The sequence below is a fragment of the Rhinopithecus roxellana genome, chromosome 6, assembly GCF_007565055.1.
Source record: "Rhinopithecus roxellana isolate Shanxi Qingling chromosome 6, ASM756505v1, whole genome shotgun sequence".
Taxonomy (NCBI): Eukaryota; Metazoa; Chordata; class Mammalia; order Primates; family Cercopithecidae; genus Rhinopithecus; species Rhinopithecus roxellana.
The window spans coordinates 53,186,388-53,204,773 of NC_044554.1; the positions used below are offsets into that span (position 1 = coordinate 53,186,388).

Here is an 18,386-nt window from a genome sequence, read left to right on the forward strand (position 1 = left end):
GGCCCTCTAGTTCCCACCTCCTAAAAGAGGCAGGAAGGAGAAGGTGAGCAGAGAGAGTGAAAAGTCATTAGAGGGGTGATAACAGGTAAGAGAGGAAGGTGTGGTTTAACTTTGCCCCTTCTGCCCCTCTTCAAATGGTGGATTAGTGCTGGCAACCAGAGGGGGACAGAAAACCCAGCAGAAGGGCCCCTCATTGTCTTTCCTTGCTCCACTCCAAATAGCCATGCCTTGGGCATTTAGGAAGATATGGATGAACTCTGCACAGAATGTGTCAAGACCACAGTCTCTGGCCCTCCCTGGCAATCCCACAGCAGGAGCTGAATGGCTGCTATTTTCAACGATCTTGAGCTGGGTTTGCTGCACTTTATGTTTAGGGCTGTGCATGCTCAGCTCTGAGTGGTGTCTGCGATTATGCTGTGAATATGGAGCGACTACTGTGTGCCAGATGCTGTACTGGCACCGGAACAATCAAGACAAAGAATGGAGGGTGGGAGTGGGGTGGCCTATCACCAATACTTGTCCATCTTACAGCAAACACAGTCCTTTTCACATTGTTTCATCAACTCTTGGGTCATTCTCCAGCAGTTAGGAAACCCTGCCCTGAGGAGCAGGTTATTGAAGAAAACCGACACCTCGGCATTCCGTGGTTGCTTGAAGACAGCAGCCACTTACTGAAGTTTTCTCATGGGCCAGCCCAGTGATTCTCAACTGGCCTGGTAAAGCCACACAAGAACCACTGGCTCCTTCCAGAGTGTTGCAAACACATGGAATGCATTTCTGCTGTAATCGAGTTCATGTATTATCGGGAGAAAGGGATGAAAGGCATGGTAGAATATGAAGCTATAGCCAAAAATGTTTTCTTGTGTTCTGGAACATGCAAGAACATGGACTCAAGATCTAAATGATCTCTGGGATGCCTTGAGAGATGATCAACAGTTCTGAAACAGTCACGCAGGGCTGAGGGGCCAGCTGAATAGGATGAGGTACTTCTAAGGACTCCAAGAGATAGTGTTATACCTCAGTGGTTATAATGTGAGTAGAGAGAGTCAACTTGTTTATGCCAACTAGGCTGCAAAAATATTCATATCAAAAAGAGGACCACGGTCACAAAGACTAGGTACCACTGTTACAAACATTGTTTCTAATTCTCACACAACCAGGCATGGATGAGGACAGCCGCTGTGCAACTTGTCCCCTTCCCACCTGGAGATATGAAAGACCTGGTACTGCCCCCTCATTATATTATAATCAACTGAGACTCAAGAATTCTGTCACTTGGATAAACCCAAATTCTATACTTGAGGCTATTTTCAATTTATGTCTATCGCTATCTGGCTGTACAAAGATTTGAACCAAATAGGGCTTATATTTTGGTGGTTTGAAATAGTAAAGGTGTTCCTTTCACTAAAAACAGAGTATAAAAAACTAAAATATAAAAAAATACCGAAAATGAAAACAGTAGTGGTCTTACTATTCTACAAGTCGATTTTCATTCATTCCCTCTGCCGGTAGAAGGTGGTCATAGAGATGACATTCTCTTCCCTCTCTCTGCAGGAGAGTGTGACTGGCCTGAGAGAACGGCCTCCAGGTAAGGTTGTGGGATGTGTCCACCGCTCGAGGGGTCAACTCAGGGGCATGTGGTGGCTAAAAACAAATTTGGGCTCTATCTGCCTAGTCAGCTTCAGCTACTGGAAAGGGGCCTCTTCTAATTATGGCAGTCCTGCCTGACGGAGTTCCAGCATTTTATCCACTGGGGAGGAGGAGGAAGCCAGGCGCTTGGAACTGTGCTTCTATCAGCCAGACAGCCGGCAGCGAGGGCCCCTTCTGAGTGGGGAAGGGAATCCAGGGGCTTGTTAACTCTTATCTTTGGAGGAAACTCTCCAACAGATCTCAGCAGAGTTTCTGGCCAGAAGCAGTGTTCAACAAGGACAAGGGTGTTCCTGATATCGCACTTGACATGCTTGGCTGCGAGAAGAAATTTTCCTGAGGGGACCTAAGAGGGAGCTTGTTCCCTGTACCTGAAACTCCAAGTGGCTCTGTGGGACGCTGGTGGGACTCCGTGGCTCCCTGTGGCTGCCAATGGTCACATGAACTGGGCATCAAACAGACCTTAGGGATTAGCTAGTCTAACATATTTTACACAGGAAGAAACTGAGAATCAGGAGGTTAAAGGATCGTCTGAAGGCCACTCAACTAATAAGAGGTAGCAAATCCGGAATCTGATTTCATTTCTTTAAACTAAAATCACAGACATTTCACCATACTACTGGGCTATTGCTTAGAAGAGGGGAAATGGGAAGAAGAAAGGGAATGTCATAAGAAGGAGATTGGGGCACAGAAAGACAGGGAGAATCAGGACTCAGTGACTTGACTTCCATGGAATGTTCTGGAATATATTCATTGAGAGACAAGAATTGATTTTATGGTTTATTTCTCTATTCTCATGCCTAAATTGTAGCTATTAATCTCCTGGTTTACACACTTATTTCTACTTCTGCCACCACAAAAGTTAGGGCAAGACAGCATAAATATCAGAGCAAGCTTTTACTAATTTCTTTTTGTTAAAAAGAATATATAAAGATAGCTTCCTGCTGAACCAAGAGTCTAGTAAGACACAAAATATGAAATCATTTTCAACAAGGTCTTGAAATTTTAGAAAAAACTCTGCAAGGCAGAGAGAAGTACATTTGAGCATTGAGAATCAATACCACTTAATGTTATTCCTGTGTTCCCAAGGCATCACAAGACACTCAGTACTTTTAAAGATGTTAGAATTAAAACTTAGCTACCATGTTGGAAATGAAGCTCAGTGTGTTGTACTGATTAAATGTAATGCCCTGGATCTGGCTTTTCCAGGACTTAGCCATGTCCAGACATTAGAAAAGCAGGTGAAATGGGAGACCTACGGGGAACAGGCATCCTATTGCGGCTGTCACCTGGGAATTCCAATGGGCAGCCCATCCTGCAACAAGAAGCTTCCAGTTCAGACTGGAGGGTTTCCTATGCACAGCAAAGACCTTTCGCCATAATGCTGGGCTATGGCTTAGAAGAGGGGGACATTAAAAGAAGAAAGTGGGTGTTATAAGGAGATTGGGACAGAGAGGAGAGGCAGGTCACATAAAACAAAAAGGCCTCAAAATAGAGAGGAGAGCAGGCAAATGAGGTTGCACACCTGTGTTTCTGGTTTCACTGCCCTCTGCAGTCTGTTTGTGCTTGCAGGAAGAACTTCTGCCTTGCTTAGAGCTGTAGACCTGTAATGTGAATGGACCTTTCTCAAGAAGTGCACAGCTAAAAAATGTTGGCAAGGTTTGACTGAAGCCATGAGAGCTTCCCTAGGTCATGCATGGCAACCACTCTCACAACTTAAATCGTGCTGCACATGTTTGAACATCTGAGTGTCTTCATTTACTCAATGTTTGATTTAAAAGAAAGAGAACCAGGAACTCCAGGTGAACGGTTTTCAAAAACTGTCGGTGGAGAAGTACTGGTTACAAGTGTAGGAACGAGTTCAAGAGGAACAGTTTTCTGCCGAGGCCCCCTCTCTCCTCAGTGGGTGCTAGCAGGCAGGTCCCTGTGGCCCCCACACAAGGGGGTCTGACCCACCTGTATCCCTGAATTGAACTTTCCTTGCCAATTAGCTCTGCAATGAGCCAACATGCTCTTTTCTTCCTTGAATAGGAGGCTTCTGCAGATACAGAGGACAGGAAGGTTTCCAGTGGCTAATTTGCCTATAACTTTAGTTATCGTCACCAGTGCTAAGGAGTTTGTGGTTTCACAGTGACTCGTCCTGCAATGTTCACAGTGTGGAGAGCGAGTGAAGCAGCCCCTGAGAGGCTGAACCTGGGGCAGCCAGGGTGCTGAGTGTTGATGGTTCTGGATAAAACCGCCCACCATGTCCATCACATGGCTTTGGATGTGCCTCTTGTGTGTCAATGGTCTGGCTCAACCTGTGCTTGGAGAGGTGACCTCTGTGTTACTCATGAGGACCTGAGGGATGGCACTCCATGCTCTCACTCCAGACCAGAACCCACATCTCCAAGGCTTAGTGTTTTGACATATCCCTGACATGCCCATCTGACCAGACCAAGCTAACATGGGCCAAAGACTGGCCTACCTCTTATCACCCTTCCCACAGCTCCCGAACTCTAGGCCTTGATAGGAGGCCAAGAACAAGAAGTTCTGCCTCCGACTGTGACCATTTCTGCTGAGTCATGTGGACTCAGCTCCACTTTCCACAGATATTTAAAAAAGAGCTGCCCTATGGCTTCATTAGGTACTGTACCCAACAGCAAAGAAGAGCTCATTGAAAATATCTAAATAAAAACATCCAAGTCCTGACGTACCAGGATGACTGAGCTTCTATAACTGCCAAGAAGACTGATTGGGTTTGATGATAAGCTGTGGCTGCACCATCATGGAGCAGTTTCAGGAAGCACTAAGGACATTGATAGAGACCTACAAGGCCCACGTGGAAAATGAGCAAGATGAAGCAACATTGCACAGACTCTAGTGCCCCAAAAATGGTGAATGAGAAAGCATGACGTTAAGAACTGCTGCTCTGGATCCAACCCATAGTCAGCTCCAGCCAGTGTTCTGGAGTTTGGAAAAGAATATTTCACAGGATGATATTTGAATTCACACATTTGTTCAGTGTTGATGTATGTCAGGGAGGTCCCTGTTGCATCACCCCCACCTCCAGCGAATACGCTCTATGGATCCCTCATGGGATGCTTACAGCTCATGTCAAATTTCAGAGCTAAATCCAGCTTCCCAAATCAGAGCCCTTCTCCACCAGGCTGTCCAGGGACAAAACTCACGTAACTCAAGCCTGAATCTGTGAGCAGAGATGGGCTCTCCCTGTTGGAGAATGAGAGCATGCATTATTTAAGTTCCTTTTCACTTAATTTATCAAACTAATATGCCGAGGTATTTTCTGTATCACAAGGGACCGTTTGGTAGCAGCTTGCATGGAGTAAGCATTTAATGTTTACCGAGTGAATGTATTATAAAGCTGAATCGCTGAACGCTTAAGTAAACATGGCCTATTAGAGGGAAGGCAACGTGGTGTCAGTAAGGAGAAATCACGTCTCACTAATCTCCTTGAGTTCTTTGAGCAGATAAATAAGCATATGGATAAGAGGGAACCACGGAACCCAATTTAATTTGACTTTCAAAAACCTGTGAGAAAATCCCACTTTAAAGACTGTTTTTTAAAAAATTGAGTCACTAAGGGTTGTTTTACCGTCGATATGGAATTGGCTTAAAGACCATAAGCAAAGCTACACATAAGTGGATGCATTCCCAGATGGAAAACTATAAACACTGGGGTTTCCTGGAGAGCTCATCTGCAATGGGTCTTTTCACGTGTTTGTGAATGACCAAGACGAAGAAGACTGTATTGCAACTCCAGGTTCAAGTAATGCCTCATTCTTCTGGGAGGAATGTCAAGTTGATGGAAATTCCATTCAGTTGGGACAAGAATATATTGGATGCTGAAGAGTCAATATGTGTTTATGTCATGGGGTATAAAAAAGAAGTACAAGATACAGTTCTTGGCCTTAAAGAGCTAATAATCAAGCTAGACTGAAAGCCATATCCTCCCTTACTGTAAATAGTAGAAGGCACAAAGGGATCAACTGTGACAATGAGTGACGCACATGGTGAGTGCTGCCAGAGTTCAGGGAAGGGGAAAAGTGCGTGTGGATGGAGTCAGGGAAGGCTTCCTGGAGGAGGCAGGAGGAGTGTCCTGAAGGACAGCAAGAGTTTGGATGGGTGTGGAAGAGGTGGAGGGTTTTCTTGTGAGAAGCACTACTGTGTCACCTGCCAAGTACTGTGTAGAGGGAGAGGTTATATGCATGATCCTATCTGGCTTTACGACAGCCCAGTAAGGTGGACCATATCCCCCAACTCCAGGCCTTGAGAAGAGGCCAAGAATAAGAAGTTCTGCCACTGGTTGTGACCATTTCTGCTGAGTCATGTTGATTCAGCTCCACTTTCCACAGATATTTTTAAAAAGAGCTGCCCTGGCTCTTTTTTAAGTTAAGAAATGTGGTCAGGTACAGTGGCTCAGGACTATAATCCCAACACTTTGGGAGGCCAAGGTGAGAGGATCACCTGAGGCCAGGAGCTTGAGACTAGCCTTGGCGACATAGTAAGACCCCATCTCTGCCAAATATTTTTTTTTAAATTAGCCAGGCATGGTGGCACACATATGCAGTCCCAGCTACCTAGGAAGCTGAGATGGGAGGATCACTTGGGCCCAGGAGTTTGAGGCTGCAGTGAGCTCTGATCACACCACTACACCACTGCACTCCAGCCTGAGTGACAGAGCAAGACACTGTCTCCAAAAAAAAAAAAAAAAAAAAAAAAGGAATGTGGTTAAGTTCACGTAATAATCAATATGAGCCCCACTGTTACACTGCCTTCAATTCTGGGGCAGTGTCAGCATGAACAAGGCAAAGGTTCAGGCCTCTCCAGAGCAGGTGAGGGTGAGCAGGGAGAGGCTGGAGTGATAATTTGTATTGGGGAGCAGTGAGAGACAGTGTTAAGCCATGTTACCAGGGTTGATCATTTAGCCTCTCTGAACCTTAGTTTCTTTGTCTATAAAATAGAGATGATAATTGTATCCATCTCATAAGTTCTTGTGATGACAAGGACACACTCGGGATGGCTCACCTAGTTCGGAACACAGGGAAGGGGACTCTCTCTAATTTCTTTAAGACTTAGCCCCAAGCACCTCACACAATGGATCTAAGTCACAAGGGCCCTTAATTGTCTGGGGAACTTGGACTTAGTCCTGAAGGCTTAATCCTGTGCTGAGTGGAAGAGGAAGAAAATTGGAACTATACTCTGGAGTTTGGGGCCCTAGACCTAGTCTGGGTGGAGGGGTGGGTGAGGGGATGGTGAAAGAAATTAGGAACAGCAGACAAATGGCTTGGAGGAGAAACTGACCAAAGTTGAGGTCAATGTTATTGGGTCCCCCCTGCTTGAACATGTGCATTGAGTATGTCTGCCCCTAGCATGCCAAATCATTGACCTCTTCTAGGTCAGCTCTCAGGGTCACATGTCCTGGTGTCATGGGAGGAAATATGGAGACACTGGTTGGCAAGTGCCATCTCATGGCTTAGGGGCTCAGACAGTCTCAAGCGCTATGGCAGGCTCCTGGGAGTGCCTTTGCTGCTTGCTAGAATGTGGCTTGGTGGTCCATGCACTTTGACTTACTGTCTTCTCCAACTTCTTTACTCAGCACTCCTTGCTGAGGCTAATGAAGCGACAAGCTACAGCTACAGCTGCATTGAACCATCAGAATCGGTTTCTTGACAGACGGCTTTCAGGGGACTTTGAGCAAGGAGATAGCAATGCAGTGTTTGGGAAAGAGAATCTAGAGGCAGCAGAGAAGCAGTTAAACTTCTGCAATTCCTTCGGCTATCCTGAAGGGATGGAGGTAGCAGACCAGCCGCCTCCCTCTAGGCCACATCCCTCTAGAGGTCACATGACGTCTGGAGTTGGGCATGATGCTCTGGGGCTGGAAGAAGATGAGCATATTTTGGGTGAGTGGCCAATTACTCCATTCAACCTTGACATCCAGAAATGTCACTGAGGCAGCTGTGACAGCTGTGGCAGTAAAAAGAGCTCTAGACTTAAGTTGAGAGATGGCACGTGAATCCCTGCTCTTCCTCGTGTTAAGCCACGTTACCAGGGTTGATCATTTAGCCTCTCTGAACCTTAGTTTCTTTGTCTATAAAATAGAGATTATAACTGTACCCATCTCATAAGTTCTTGTGATGACAAGGACACACTCTGGATGGCTCACCTAGTTCAGAACACAGGGAAGGGGACTCTCTCTAATTTCTTTAAGACTCAGCCCCAAACGCCTCCCACCCAATAAGCTTTCCTCTGTCCGCATCCTGATGGCCTGGGCTCCCCACCTCAGGAGCACTTATCACACTGCATTGTGCTGGTCCCCTTCCTTGTCTGCCTCCCTCACTAAAGCGAGAGTTCCTCAAGGGACACTGTCTCTTTACAGTCAGCACCTACACAGTGCCTGGCATATGGCAGCTATGCAAAAGTTTGCCAAATAATCAACAAAAGAATGAATACATTACCTACTTCCCTAAAAAAATGAAAAGTGAGATCTAATGGGACCCCCAAAAATGGTTGGCATGGTGATTCTCTGAATTCTCACAAACATGTTTATTAATTCACTTTAGACTTTTTCCAAGAATCAACATAAAGTCTACTGGTCTTCTCTGCTAGAATGCCTATCTCCCTATTTTTGGAAAATGGATAGCACTGATACCCGTCATTTTTTCATTCTTTATTTCATTTATTATTTCATTTATTATTTAATTTTTTTGAGACACAGTCTCTGTCGCCCAGGCTGGAGTGCAGTGGCACGATCTCAGCTCACTGGAGCCTCCCACTCAAGCAATTCTCATGTCTCAGCCTCCCAAGTAGCTGGGACTACAGATGTGTGCCACCACACCCGGCTAATTTTTGTAATTTTGTAGAGACAGGGTTTCACCAGGTGGGCCAGGCTGGTCTCAAACTCCTGAATCCAAGCAATCCATTCACCTTGGCTTCCCAAAGTGTGGGGACTACAGGTATGAGCCACCGTGCCTGGCCTGATCTCTGCCATTTTCTGTCACTTCTTCCATCCTTTGGGATTTCTCATCAAAGATAAATAGTAGGACATTTACTTTCCAAAAACAAAGGGATATGTACATGCATGTAGGCTGGAAACTTGAACTAATATAAAGGAGCCCTCTTAAAACTTCCTTCTCTTACTTGGGGACAAATTTCTTTCCTAATTTGCTTGTCCTCCCTTTCCAGCCTTAGTACTCTTATTCTTTCTGGGAAAGATGTAAGTGCAAGAACCTCAAAATTTTGCTTTCCAAAAATTTATTAGCCTAGCTCATTCTCCGCCAGTCACTTGGCCTGTGCCCTCTGGATTCCCCCAGCTTTGAACCCAGCTTTAGAAAACCCTCTTGGTTTTAGCATTTTTAATAGCCTCAGCTTCCCTTGAGCTTTAGCTTTCTTGAAGCATTTCTTAAATGTAAATGCTACTCTTTTGTACCAGTCCCATAGATCTCTTTTGAAAAACCGAGTTCACTGAGGAGCTTAATTTTGAGTGGAACGGACATAAACCTGATCAGAGGCCTGATTACATCCCCATTGGATCTGACATGCAATGCCTCCATCTGAGAACAATTCCCCATCCATCTATATGCAGAAAGAAAACTACGTACCATTCTGTTGGTAAAATTACTGAAGTTCTCAACCAACACCTGCTTGATCATGTCTGGCTCAGAAATAACAATAAACATCCGACGACCAAGATAGTACCTGGGAGGAATAAAAAATGCGTTAAAATGTGTTGCATTTACCCATTTCTCCTTTCCAAAAAAGAATTCACAGTGGCTTAGAATGAGGGATAAAAAATAACCAGGAAGTAAAGGTATGGAGGTCAGGAAGTGAAGTATGTTCTGATCATAAGCAACCATACAGCTGTGATGATCTAACATCAAATTTCTTTCCATCAGCACTCATGGAATGCCACCTTCCACTGGTCCCTGGAGACTCTGGGTTGAATAAGATACACTCCCTGCCCCAAGGAGCTTATTACAGCCTAATAGGAAAGACAGAGCTATACATGTAAATGCAATAATAAGGGGTTCATAAGATCCAGTAGTAAGACAAAGAAGGAACATGGAAGAGGTCGGTGTTATCCATATTTCTCCAAAATGGAAAGATAGGAATTCTAGCAAGAGAAGATTAATAACCTTTATACTGATTCTCAGAAAAAGTCTAAAGTGAACTAATAAACAGACGCTTGTGAGGAAAGATTAAACCTGTTTGGGAAGAACTGAATATCTGGTCACCACACTTACATATAAAGGAGCTCAACAGGTACTTTTTAATATTTTATTTTTATTTTTGTGATGGAGTCTTGTTCTTTTGTCCAGGCTGTACTGCAGTGGTGCTATCTCAGCTCACCACAACCTCTACCTCCCAGGTTCAAGCGATTCTCCAGCCTCAGCCTCCTGAGTAGCTGGGATTACAGGTACCCATCACCATGCCCAGCTAAGTTTTGTATTTTTAGTAGAGACAGGGTTTCACTTTGTTGGCTGGGCTGGTCTTGAACTCCTGACCTCAAGTCATCCACCCACCTTGGCCTCCCAAAGTGCTGGGATTACAGGCATGAATCTCCATGCCCAGCCCTCAACAGATGCTTAATGACATTAACAAAAATACGGACGAAAGGCTCAGCCAGTCAACTGGTGGCATGAACTCTAACTGGAGATAGTGCGTAAATACACGTCATATTATACTTACAAAAGTACCAGGGCACAAAAGCAAATCAAGACCCAGTCACAGTTTCCAAGGGTCTGACCATCTGACAGGAGAGATAATTAGGCAATTAACATAAAGCATGATGTTCTGGCAGGCATGAGTGACCCCGGAGGCACACCCAACTTAATGCTTGGAGAAGAGAGAGTGAAGGCTTCCCAGAGTTGGTGCTTCCCAAGCTGAGTTCTGGAAGATGAGCAAGAGTTAGTCCAGGAAGAAGGGGTGACAAAGGAGGTGAGGGTGTGCTGGCTGGAGGAATCGGCTAGAGCAGTTGAGCCAGGGACAAGCCTGCTTGGGGGAACCATGAGTGCCCGACTACCAACTGTGCAAAGCAAGCCAGAGTGATGACAAGCGGCCCACTGTGTAATGACATGTTTTCAGTGTATGAAATTATACTTTCAGGGATGTAATTTGATCACTGGTGTATCCAGCTCAGAGCAGTAAGGAACAGATTTTAAAGGGGAAAGTCACACTGAAAAGCAGCCAATTTTCCTCTGGCATTTATTTACCAAGAACTTTTCATAAACCCAAATTACATTAATTGTTTTAAATGCTTCTCCTTCTCATTGACTATGGAAAACAATAAAAATATTTGTCTGGCACATATTAGGCACTTGGAAAATATTTACCTGAGTCATCGTATTTTCCAAAATTGTCAGGAAAATCTTTGGGAAACAGGAATTCAACAGATGTGGTACAAAGAAAGAAAATAATACTACCTAGCTTTTGTGTGTGTTTGTTTGTTTGTTTGTTTTTACTGATTTTAACCAAGAAAACCAAAAACAACTCAATAAGGCCATAAACCAATGCTTTTATAAAATTTGTGGTGAGGGTCATGGAGTCTTTTGAGAATCTAATGAAAGCTGTGGACACTTACAGCATTCTGCATACAATTTAAGAAGTCCTTGGATCTCTCAACCCCACTCCAGAGCAATGTTTCTCAAATATACAATGTGCTTAAAAGTCACCTTGGCTTGAAGAAATAACAGCTGAAAATTTCTGAATTTTGCAAAAGACATAAACCTACATATTCAAGAAGCTGAGTGAGTCTTAACTGAGATGAACCCAAGGAAATCCATGCCAAGGTACATCATAGTTAAACTTCTGAAAACTAAAAAAGAAAGAAAAACATCTTGAAAGCAACTGGAGAGAAATAATGTATTATCTGTAGGGAACACTAGTTCAAAGGACAGGAGGTTTTTTGTTTTTTTTTAAATCAGGAACCATGGAAGCCAGAAGGAAGTGTTACATTTTTCAAGTACTGAAAGGAAATAACTATCAATCACAAGTCATCTATTTGGTGAAAGTATCCTTCAGGAGAAAAGTGGAAATAATGGCATTCTCTGATGAAGGAAAACTAAGAGATTTTGTCACTCACATATTTACCCTTAAAGAATGGCTGAAGGATGTTCTCCAAACAGAAAGGAAAGGGAGATGATAACAGAAGAAAGTTTGGAACTTCAGAAAGGAAAGATGGACAATGAAATGGATAAAAATAATAGATTATCCTTCTCAGGAGTCTCTTAAGTCATACTTGATGGTTGAAGCAAAAATTACACTACCATATGATGTGGTACTCAATGTACTTAGGGGATATACTTAAGATGATTATATTTAAAAAGTAAGGAGGCTAAAGGGACCAAAATGGAAGTAAGATTTCTACATATCACTCAAAATGGTAAGGCATTCATACTCATAGATTGTGATAAATTATATATGTGTATTTACACAAGAACTAAGAAAAACTATTTTAAAATTATAATAAGCTAAAATGGAATTTTGAAAAATGTTCAAGTTATCCACAAAAAGGTAAGAAAAATGAAACAAGGAGCAGAAGGAATAAAAGAGAACAAATACACTACTATAATGGTGAATATAATGTAATAACTAGATAACAATATATCAAAATGTGTGGCTGCAGCTAAAGCAATGTGGAGAGAGAAATTGATGCACTAAATGCTACTTTAGAAAAGAGGAAAGATCTTAAATGAATAATCTATGTTCCTATCTCAAGAAACTAGAAAAAGAAGGACAAAGAACCTTATCAAGCACAGGGAAGGAAATAATTAAAAAACAAGCGCAGAACTCTATGAACCTGAAAACAAAAACCATAGAAAAATTGATGAACAAAAACTGGTTCTTTGAAAAATATCAATAAAATGGATAAACCTCGAGCAAGACTAACAAAGATAAAAGAGAGAAGACACAAAACACCAACATCAGGAATGAAATGGGATATCACTACAAATACTGCAGCTATTAAAAGGATAAGGGACTACTACAACTTTAGACTAATATATTTAAAAACTAGAAAGAAATTGACCAATTCTATGAAAATCATAAACTACTAAAGCTCAACCAAGATGAAGTGGGCAATCTGAATAAATACAACCACAAACAGTTAACAATTTTAATTAAATTTCAGAATTTAATTATTTGTATTTTTTATTTGAATTCATAATTTAAAATTTCCTGAAAAATACATCTCCAGGCCAGGATGGTTTCAATGGAGAATTCTACCAAATATTACAAGAAGAATTAACACTAATTTTACAATATCTTCCAGTAGATAAAAGAGGAGGGAACACTTCACAACTCAATTTATGCGGACAGGTTTACTCTGATACCAGAACCAGCCAAAGATAGTACAAGAAAACTATAGACCAGTATCCTTCATGAGCTTAAACACAAAAGTCTTCAACAAATCAAATCTAGCACTATATAAAAAGACTTATATACCAAAACCAAGTGGTATTTATTCTAGGTGTCCCAAGGCTGATTCAGTATTTTCAAATCAATCAATGTAATTCACCATATTAATTGCCTGAAAAATAAAAAATTATGTGATTATATCAGTTTACATGAGAAAGCATTTGACAAAATCCAGCACTTGGTCATGATAAAAACTCTCAGGAATAGAGAGGAGTTCCTCAACTTGATAAAGGGCAACTACAAAAACCTTACAGTTAACATCATAGTTCATGTGAAAGACTGGATGCTTTTCCTTAAGATGGGGAACAAGGCAAGAATGTCCTCTTTCACTACTCTTATTTGACATAGTATTGGAAGTTCTAGCCAGTGCAATAAGGCAAGAAAAATAAATGAAAAGCATATAGACTGAAAAGGAATAAATAAAATTGTCCCTATTTTGAGATGAAATGATATCTACAAAGAAAATACTAAGAAATTTAAAAACAATCTTAGAACTAATAAGTGAGTTCAGCAAGGTTGCAGGATTCCAAATCAACATACCAAAAAAAAAAAAAAAAAAATCAATAGCATTTCTATATGCTAACAATGAACATGTGTCAACAAAATGAAAACACAATGCCATTTACAATGTTGATGACAGAAATAAAAGAAGACCTAAGTAAGTGGAGAAACATATCATGTTCATGGATTGGAAGACTCCTCAATGTAAAGATATCAATTCTCCCAAAACTGGCACATCAGTTTAATGCAATTCCAATCAAAGTCTCAGCAAGAATATTTGTAGGCATAGACAAACTTATTCCAAAACTTATATGGAAAGGCAAAGAACTTAAAATAACAAAATCAATTTTGAGAAAAGAATAAAGTGGGAGGAATCAGTCTACTAGATCCCAGGACTTGGCTATAGTTGTCAAGACTGTGTGGTATTGGCAGAAAGACAAACACATAGATCGATGGGACAAAATATAGAACCCAGAAGTAGACCCACATATATATGCTCAACTGATGATTTTGATAAAGATACAAAAGCAATTCAGTGTAGGAAGGGTAGGTTTTTCAACAAAAGATGCTAGAGTAGGCTGGGCACTCTAGCATAGTGGATCTTGCCTGTAATCCCAGCACTTTGGGAGGCTCAGGCAGGTGGATAACTTGAGGTCAGGAGTTTGAGACCATCCTGGCCAACATGGTAAACCCCATCTCTACTAAAAATACAAGTAACTATCTGGGCATGGTGGCACATGCCTATAGTCCCACCTATTTGGGAGGCTGAGGCAGGAGAATTGCTTGAACCCGGGAGGTGGAGGTTGCAGTGAGCCAAGATCAAGCCACTGCATTACAGACTGGGAGACAGAGTGAGACTCTGTCTGGAAAAAAAAAAAAAAAAAAAAAAGGCCCTAGATCAATTGACATCCATAGGCAAAATATGAACCTCACACCTTATGCAAAAAATGAACTCAAAATGGACTACAGACTTAAATGTAGAATATGAAACTATAAAACTTTTAGAACAGTAAAAAAAAAAAATCTTTGAAATTTAGAGCTTGGCAAAAAGTTCTTAGATTTGATACTAAAACATAATCCATAGAGGATAAAAATCCAAAAGTTGAACTTGATCAAAATTAAACATTTTTTACCCTTTCAAAGACACTGTTAAGAAGAGGAAAAGACATGTTACAGGCTAAGAGATAATATTTGCAAACACATACCTGACAAAGGACTTGCATCTGGATTCACAGCAGAATTCTACCAGACATTCAAAGAAGAATTGGTACCAATACTTTTGACGCTATTCCACAAGATAGAAAAAGAAGGAACCCTCCCTAACTCATTCTATGAAGCCAGCATCACCCTGAAACCAAAACCAGGAAGGGATGCAACCAAAAAAGGAAACTACAGACCGAGCTCCCTGATGAACATAGATGCTAAAATCCTTAACAAAATACTAGCTAACCAAATCCAACAACATATCAAAAAGATAATCCATGAAGATCAAGTGGGTTTCATAACAAGGATGCAGGGCTGGTTTAACTTATGCAAGTCAATAAATGTGATACACCACATAAACAGAATTAAAAACAAAAATCATGTGATAATCTCAATAGACGCAGAAAAAGCATTCACAAAATCCAGCATCCCCTTATGATTAAAACTCTCAGCAAAATTGGCACACAAGGGACATACCTTAGTGTAATAAAGGCCATCTATAACAAACGCACAGCCAACATAATACTGAATGGGAAACAGTTGAAAGCATTCCCTCTGGGAACTGGAACAAGACAAGGATGGCCACTCTCACCACTCCTCTTCAACAGAGTACTGAAAGTCCTAGCCAGAACAATCAGACAAGAGAAAGAAAGAAAGGGCATCCCTATCGTTAAAGAGGAATTCAAACTGTCACTGCTGACAACGCAGTCGTTTACCTTGAAAACCCTAAGGACTCCTCCAGAAAACTCCTGGAACTGATAAAATAATTCAGCAAAGTTTCCAGATACAAGATTAGTGTACACAAATCAGTAGCTCTTCTATACACCAACAACAACCAAGTGGAGAATCAAATCAAGAACTCAACCCCTTTTACAGTAGCTGCAAAAAAATAAAAATAGGAATATACCTAACCAAGGAGTCGAAAGAACTCGACAAGGAAAACTAAAAAATGCTGCTGAAAGAAATCATAGATGAAACAAACAAATGGAAACACACCCCATGCTCATAGATGGGTCAAATCAGTATTGTGAAAATGATCATACTGCCAAAGCAATCTACAAATTCAATGCAATCCCCATCAAAATACCACCATCATCCTTCACAGAATTAGAAAAAAGAATTCTAAAATTCATATGGAACCAAAAAAGAGCCTGCATAGCCAAAGCAAGACTAAGCAAAAAGAACAAATCTGGAGGTATGACACTACCTGATTTCAAACTATACTATAAGGCCATAGTCACCAAAACAGTGTGGTACTGGTATAAAAATAGGCATATAGACAAATGGAAAAGAACAGAGAACCCAGAAATAAACTCAAATACTTACAACCAACTGATTTTTGACAAAGCAGACAAAAACATAAAGTGGGGAAAGGACACCCTTTTCAAAAAATGGTGCTGGGATCATTGGCCAGCCACACGTAGGAGAATAAAACTGGATCCTCATCTCTCATATAAAAATCAACTCAAGATGGATTAAAGACTTAAACCTAAGACGTGAAACTATAAAAATTCTAGAAGATAAAATTAGAAAAACCTTTCTAGACATTGGGTTAGGCAAGGATTTCATGACTAAGAGCCTGAAAGCAAATGCAACAAAGACAAAGATAAATAGCTGGAACCTAATTAAACTAAAGAGCTTTTGCACGGTAAAAGAACAGTCAACAGAGTAAACAGACAACCCACAGAGTAGGAGAAAAGCTTCACAATCTATACATCTGACAAAGGACTAATATCCAGAATCTACAATGAGCTCAAACAAATCAGTAAGAAAAAAACAAACAATCCCATCAAAAAGTGGGCTAAGGACCTGAATAGACAGTTCTCAAAAGAAGATACACAAATGGCCAATAAACAAATGAAAAAATGCTCAACATCACTGATGATCAGGGAAATGCAAATCAAAACTGCAACGTGATACCACCTTACTCCTGCAAGAATGGCCATAATCAAATAATAATAATAATAATAGGCCGGGCGCGGTGGCTCAAGCCTGTAATCCCAGCACTTTGGGAGGCCGAGACGGGCGGATCACGAGGTCAGGAGATCGAGACCATCCTGGCTAACACGGTGAAACCCCGTCTCTACTAAAAAATACAAAAATCTAGCCGGGCGAGGTGGCGGGCACCTGTAGTCCCAGCTACTCGGGAAGCTGAGGCAGGAGAATGGCGTAAACCCGGGAGGCGGAGCTTGCAGTGAGCTGAGATCCGGCCACTGCACTCCAGCCCGGGCGGCAGAGTGAGACTCCGTCTCAAAATAATAATAATAATAATAATAATAATAAAAACAGTAGATGTTGGCGTGGATGGAGTGATCAGGGAGCACTTCTACCCTGCTGGTGGGAATGTAAACTAGTATAGCCACTACTGAAAACAGTTTGGAGATTCCTTAAAGAACTAAAAGTAGAACTACCATTTGATCCAGCAATCCCACTACTGGATATCTATCCAGAGGAAAAGAAGTCATTATTCAAAAAAGATACTTGCATGGCATGTTCATAGCAGCACAACTCACAATTGCAAAATCGTGGAACCAACCCAAATGTCCATCAATCAACGAGTGGATAAAGAAACTGTGATATATATGCATGGTGGAATACTATGCAGCCATAAAAAGGAATGATGTAACAGCATTTGCAGTGACTTGGATGAGATTGGACAGTATTATTCTGAGTGAAGTAATTCAGGAATGGGAAATCAAACATCATATGTTCTCACTGATATGTGGGAACTAAGCTATGAGGACCAAAGGCATAAGAATGATACAATGGACTTTGGGGACTTGAGGGTGGGGAGAGTGGGAGGGGGGTAAGGGATAAAAGACACAAATATGGTACAGTGTATACTGCTCGGGTGATGGGTACACCAAAATCTCAGAAATCACCACTAAAGAACTTACTCATGTAACCAAATACCACCTGTACCCCCAATAACTTATGGAAAAGTAAAATAAAATAAAATAGAAAATGGGCAAAAGACATGAACAGACATTTCACTAAAGAGGATATACAGATGCCAAGTAAACACATGAAAAGATGTTTAACATTATTAGCCATTGGTGAAGTTCAAATTAAAACCACAATGAAATATCATTTCACATCTATCAGAAAGCCTAAAATTAAAAAAAAAATAATGATAACATCAAAGGCTGGTGAACATGTGGAGAAAGTGGATCATTTATAAGTTGTTGATGTGAAGGTAAAACCATAAAGCTACTTTGGCGATTTCTTATAAAACTAACCATGTACTTATGATATGACCTAGCAATTGCACTCTTGAACATCTGTCCCAGAGACATGAAAACTTACATTCACAGAAAACATGTACATGAATGTTTACAGCAGCTTTGTTTGTAATAGGCAAAAACTGAAAACAAATCAAATGTTCTTCAGTGGGTATATGGGTAAACAAACTGTAGTACATCTATACAAGGGAGTATATGCAGCAATTAAAAAAGAACAAGCTATTGTTACACGCAAAAATTTGGATGAATCTCAAGGAATTTTGTGACTGAAAAAACAAATCTAATTAGATTACATGCTGTATGATTCTGTTTATGTAACATTCCTGAAATAAAATTATAGAGATGGAGAACACATTAGTGGTTGCCAGCGGTTAGGGA

The 18,386-nt window shown here is 41.2% G+C and overlaps 1 protein-coding gene across 3 annotated transcripts in view; it reads right to left on the minus strand.

The window, feature by feature from the left end:
• The window catches only part of TBXAS1 (thromboxane A synthase 1), a 194,142-nt gene that overhangs the window by 102,015 nt on the left and 73,741 nt on the right, over window positions 1-18,386 (minus strand). For 2 of the 3 annotated variants that reach the window (XM_010356280.2, XM_030932329.1), the window contains exon 4: window positions 9,249-9,345. In XM_010356280.2, coding sequence (XP_010354582.2) covers window positions 9,249-9,345 — 97 coding nt within the window. Of the gene's footprint in view, window positions 1-6,930; window positions 7,526-9,248; window positions 9,346-18,386 lie in introns of those variants that run through there. The other variant, XM_030932330.1, reaches the window with a different exon arrangement.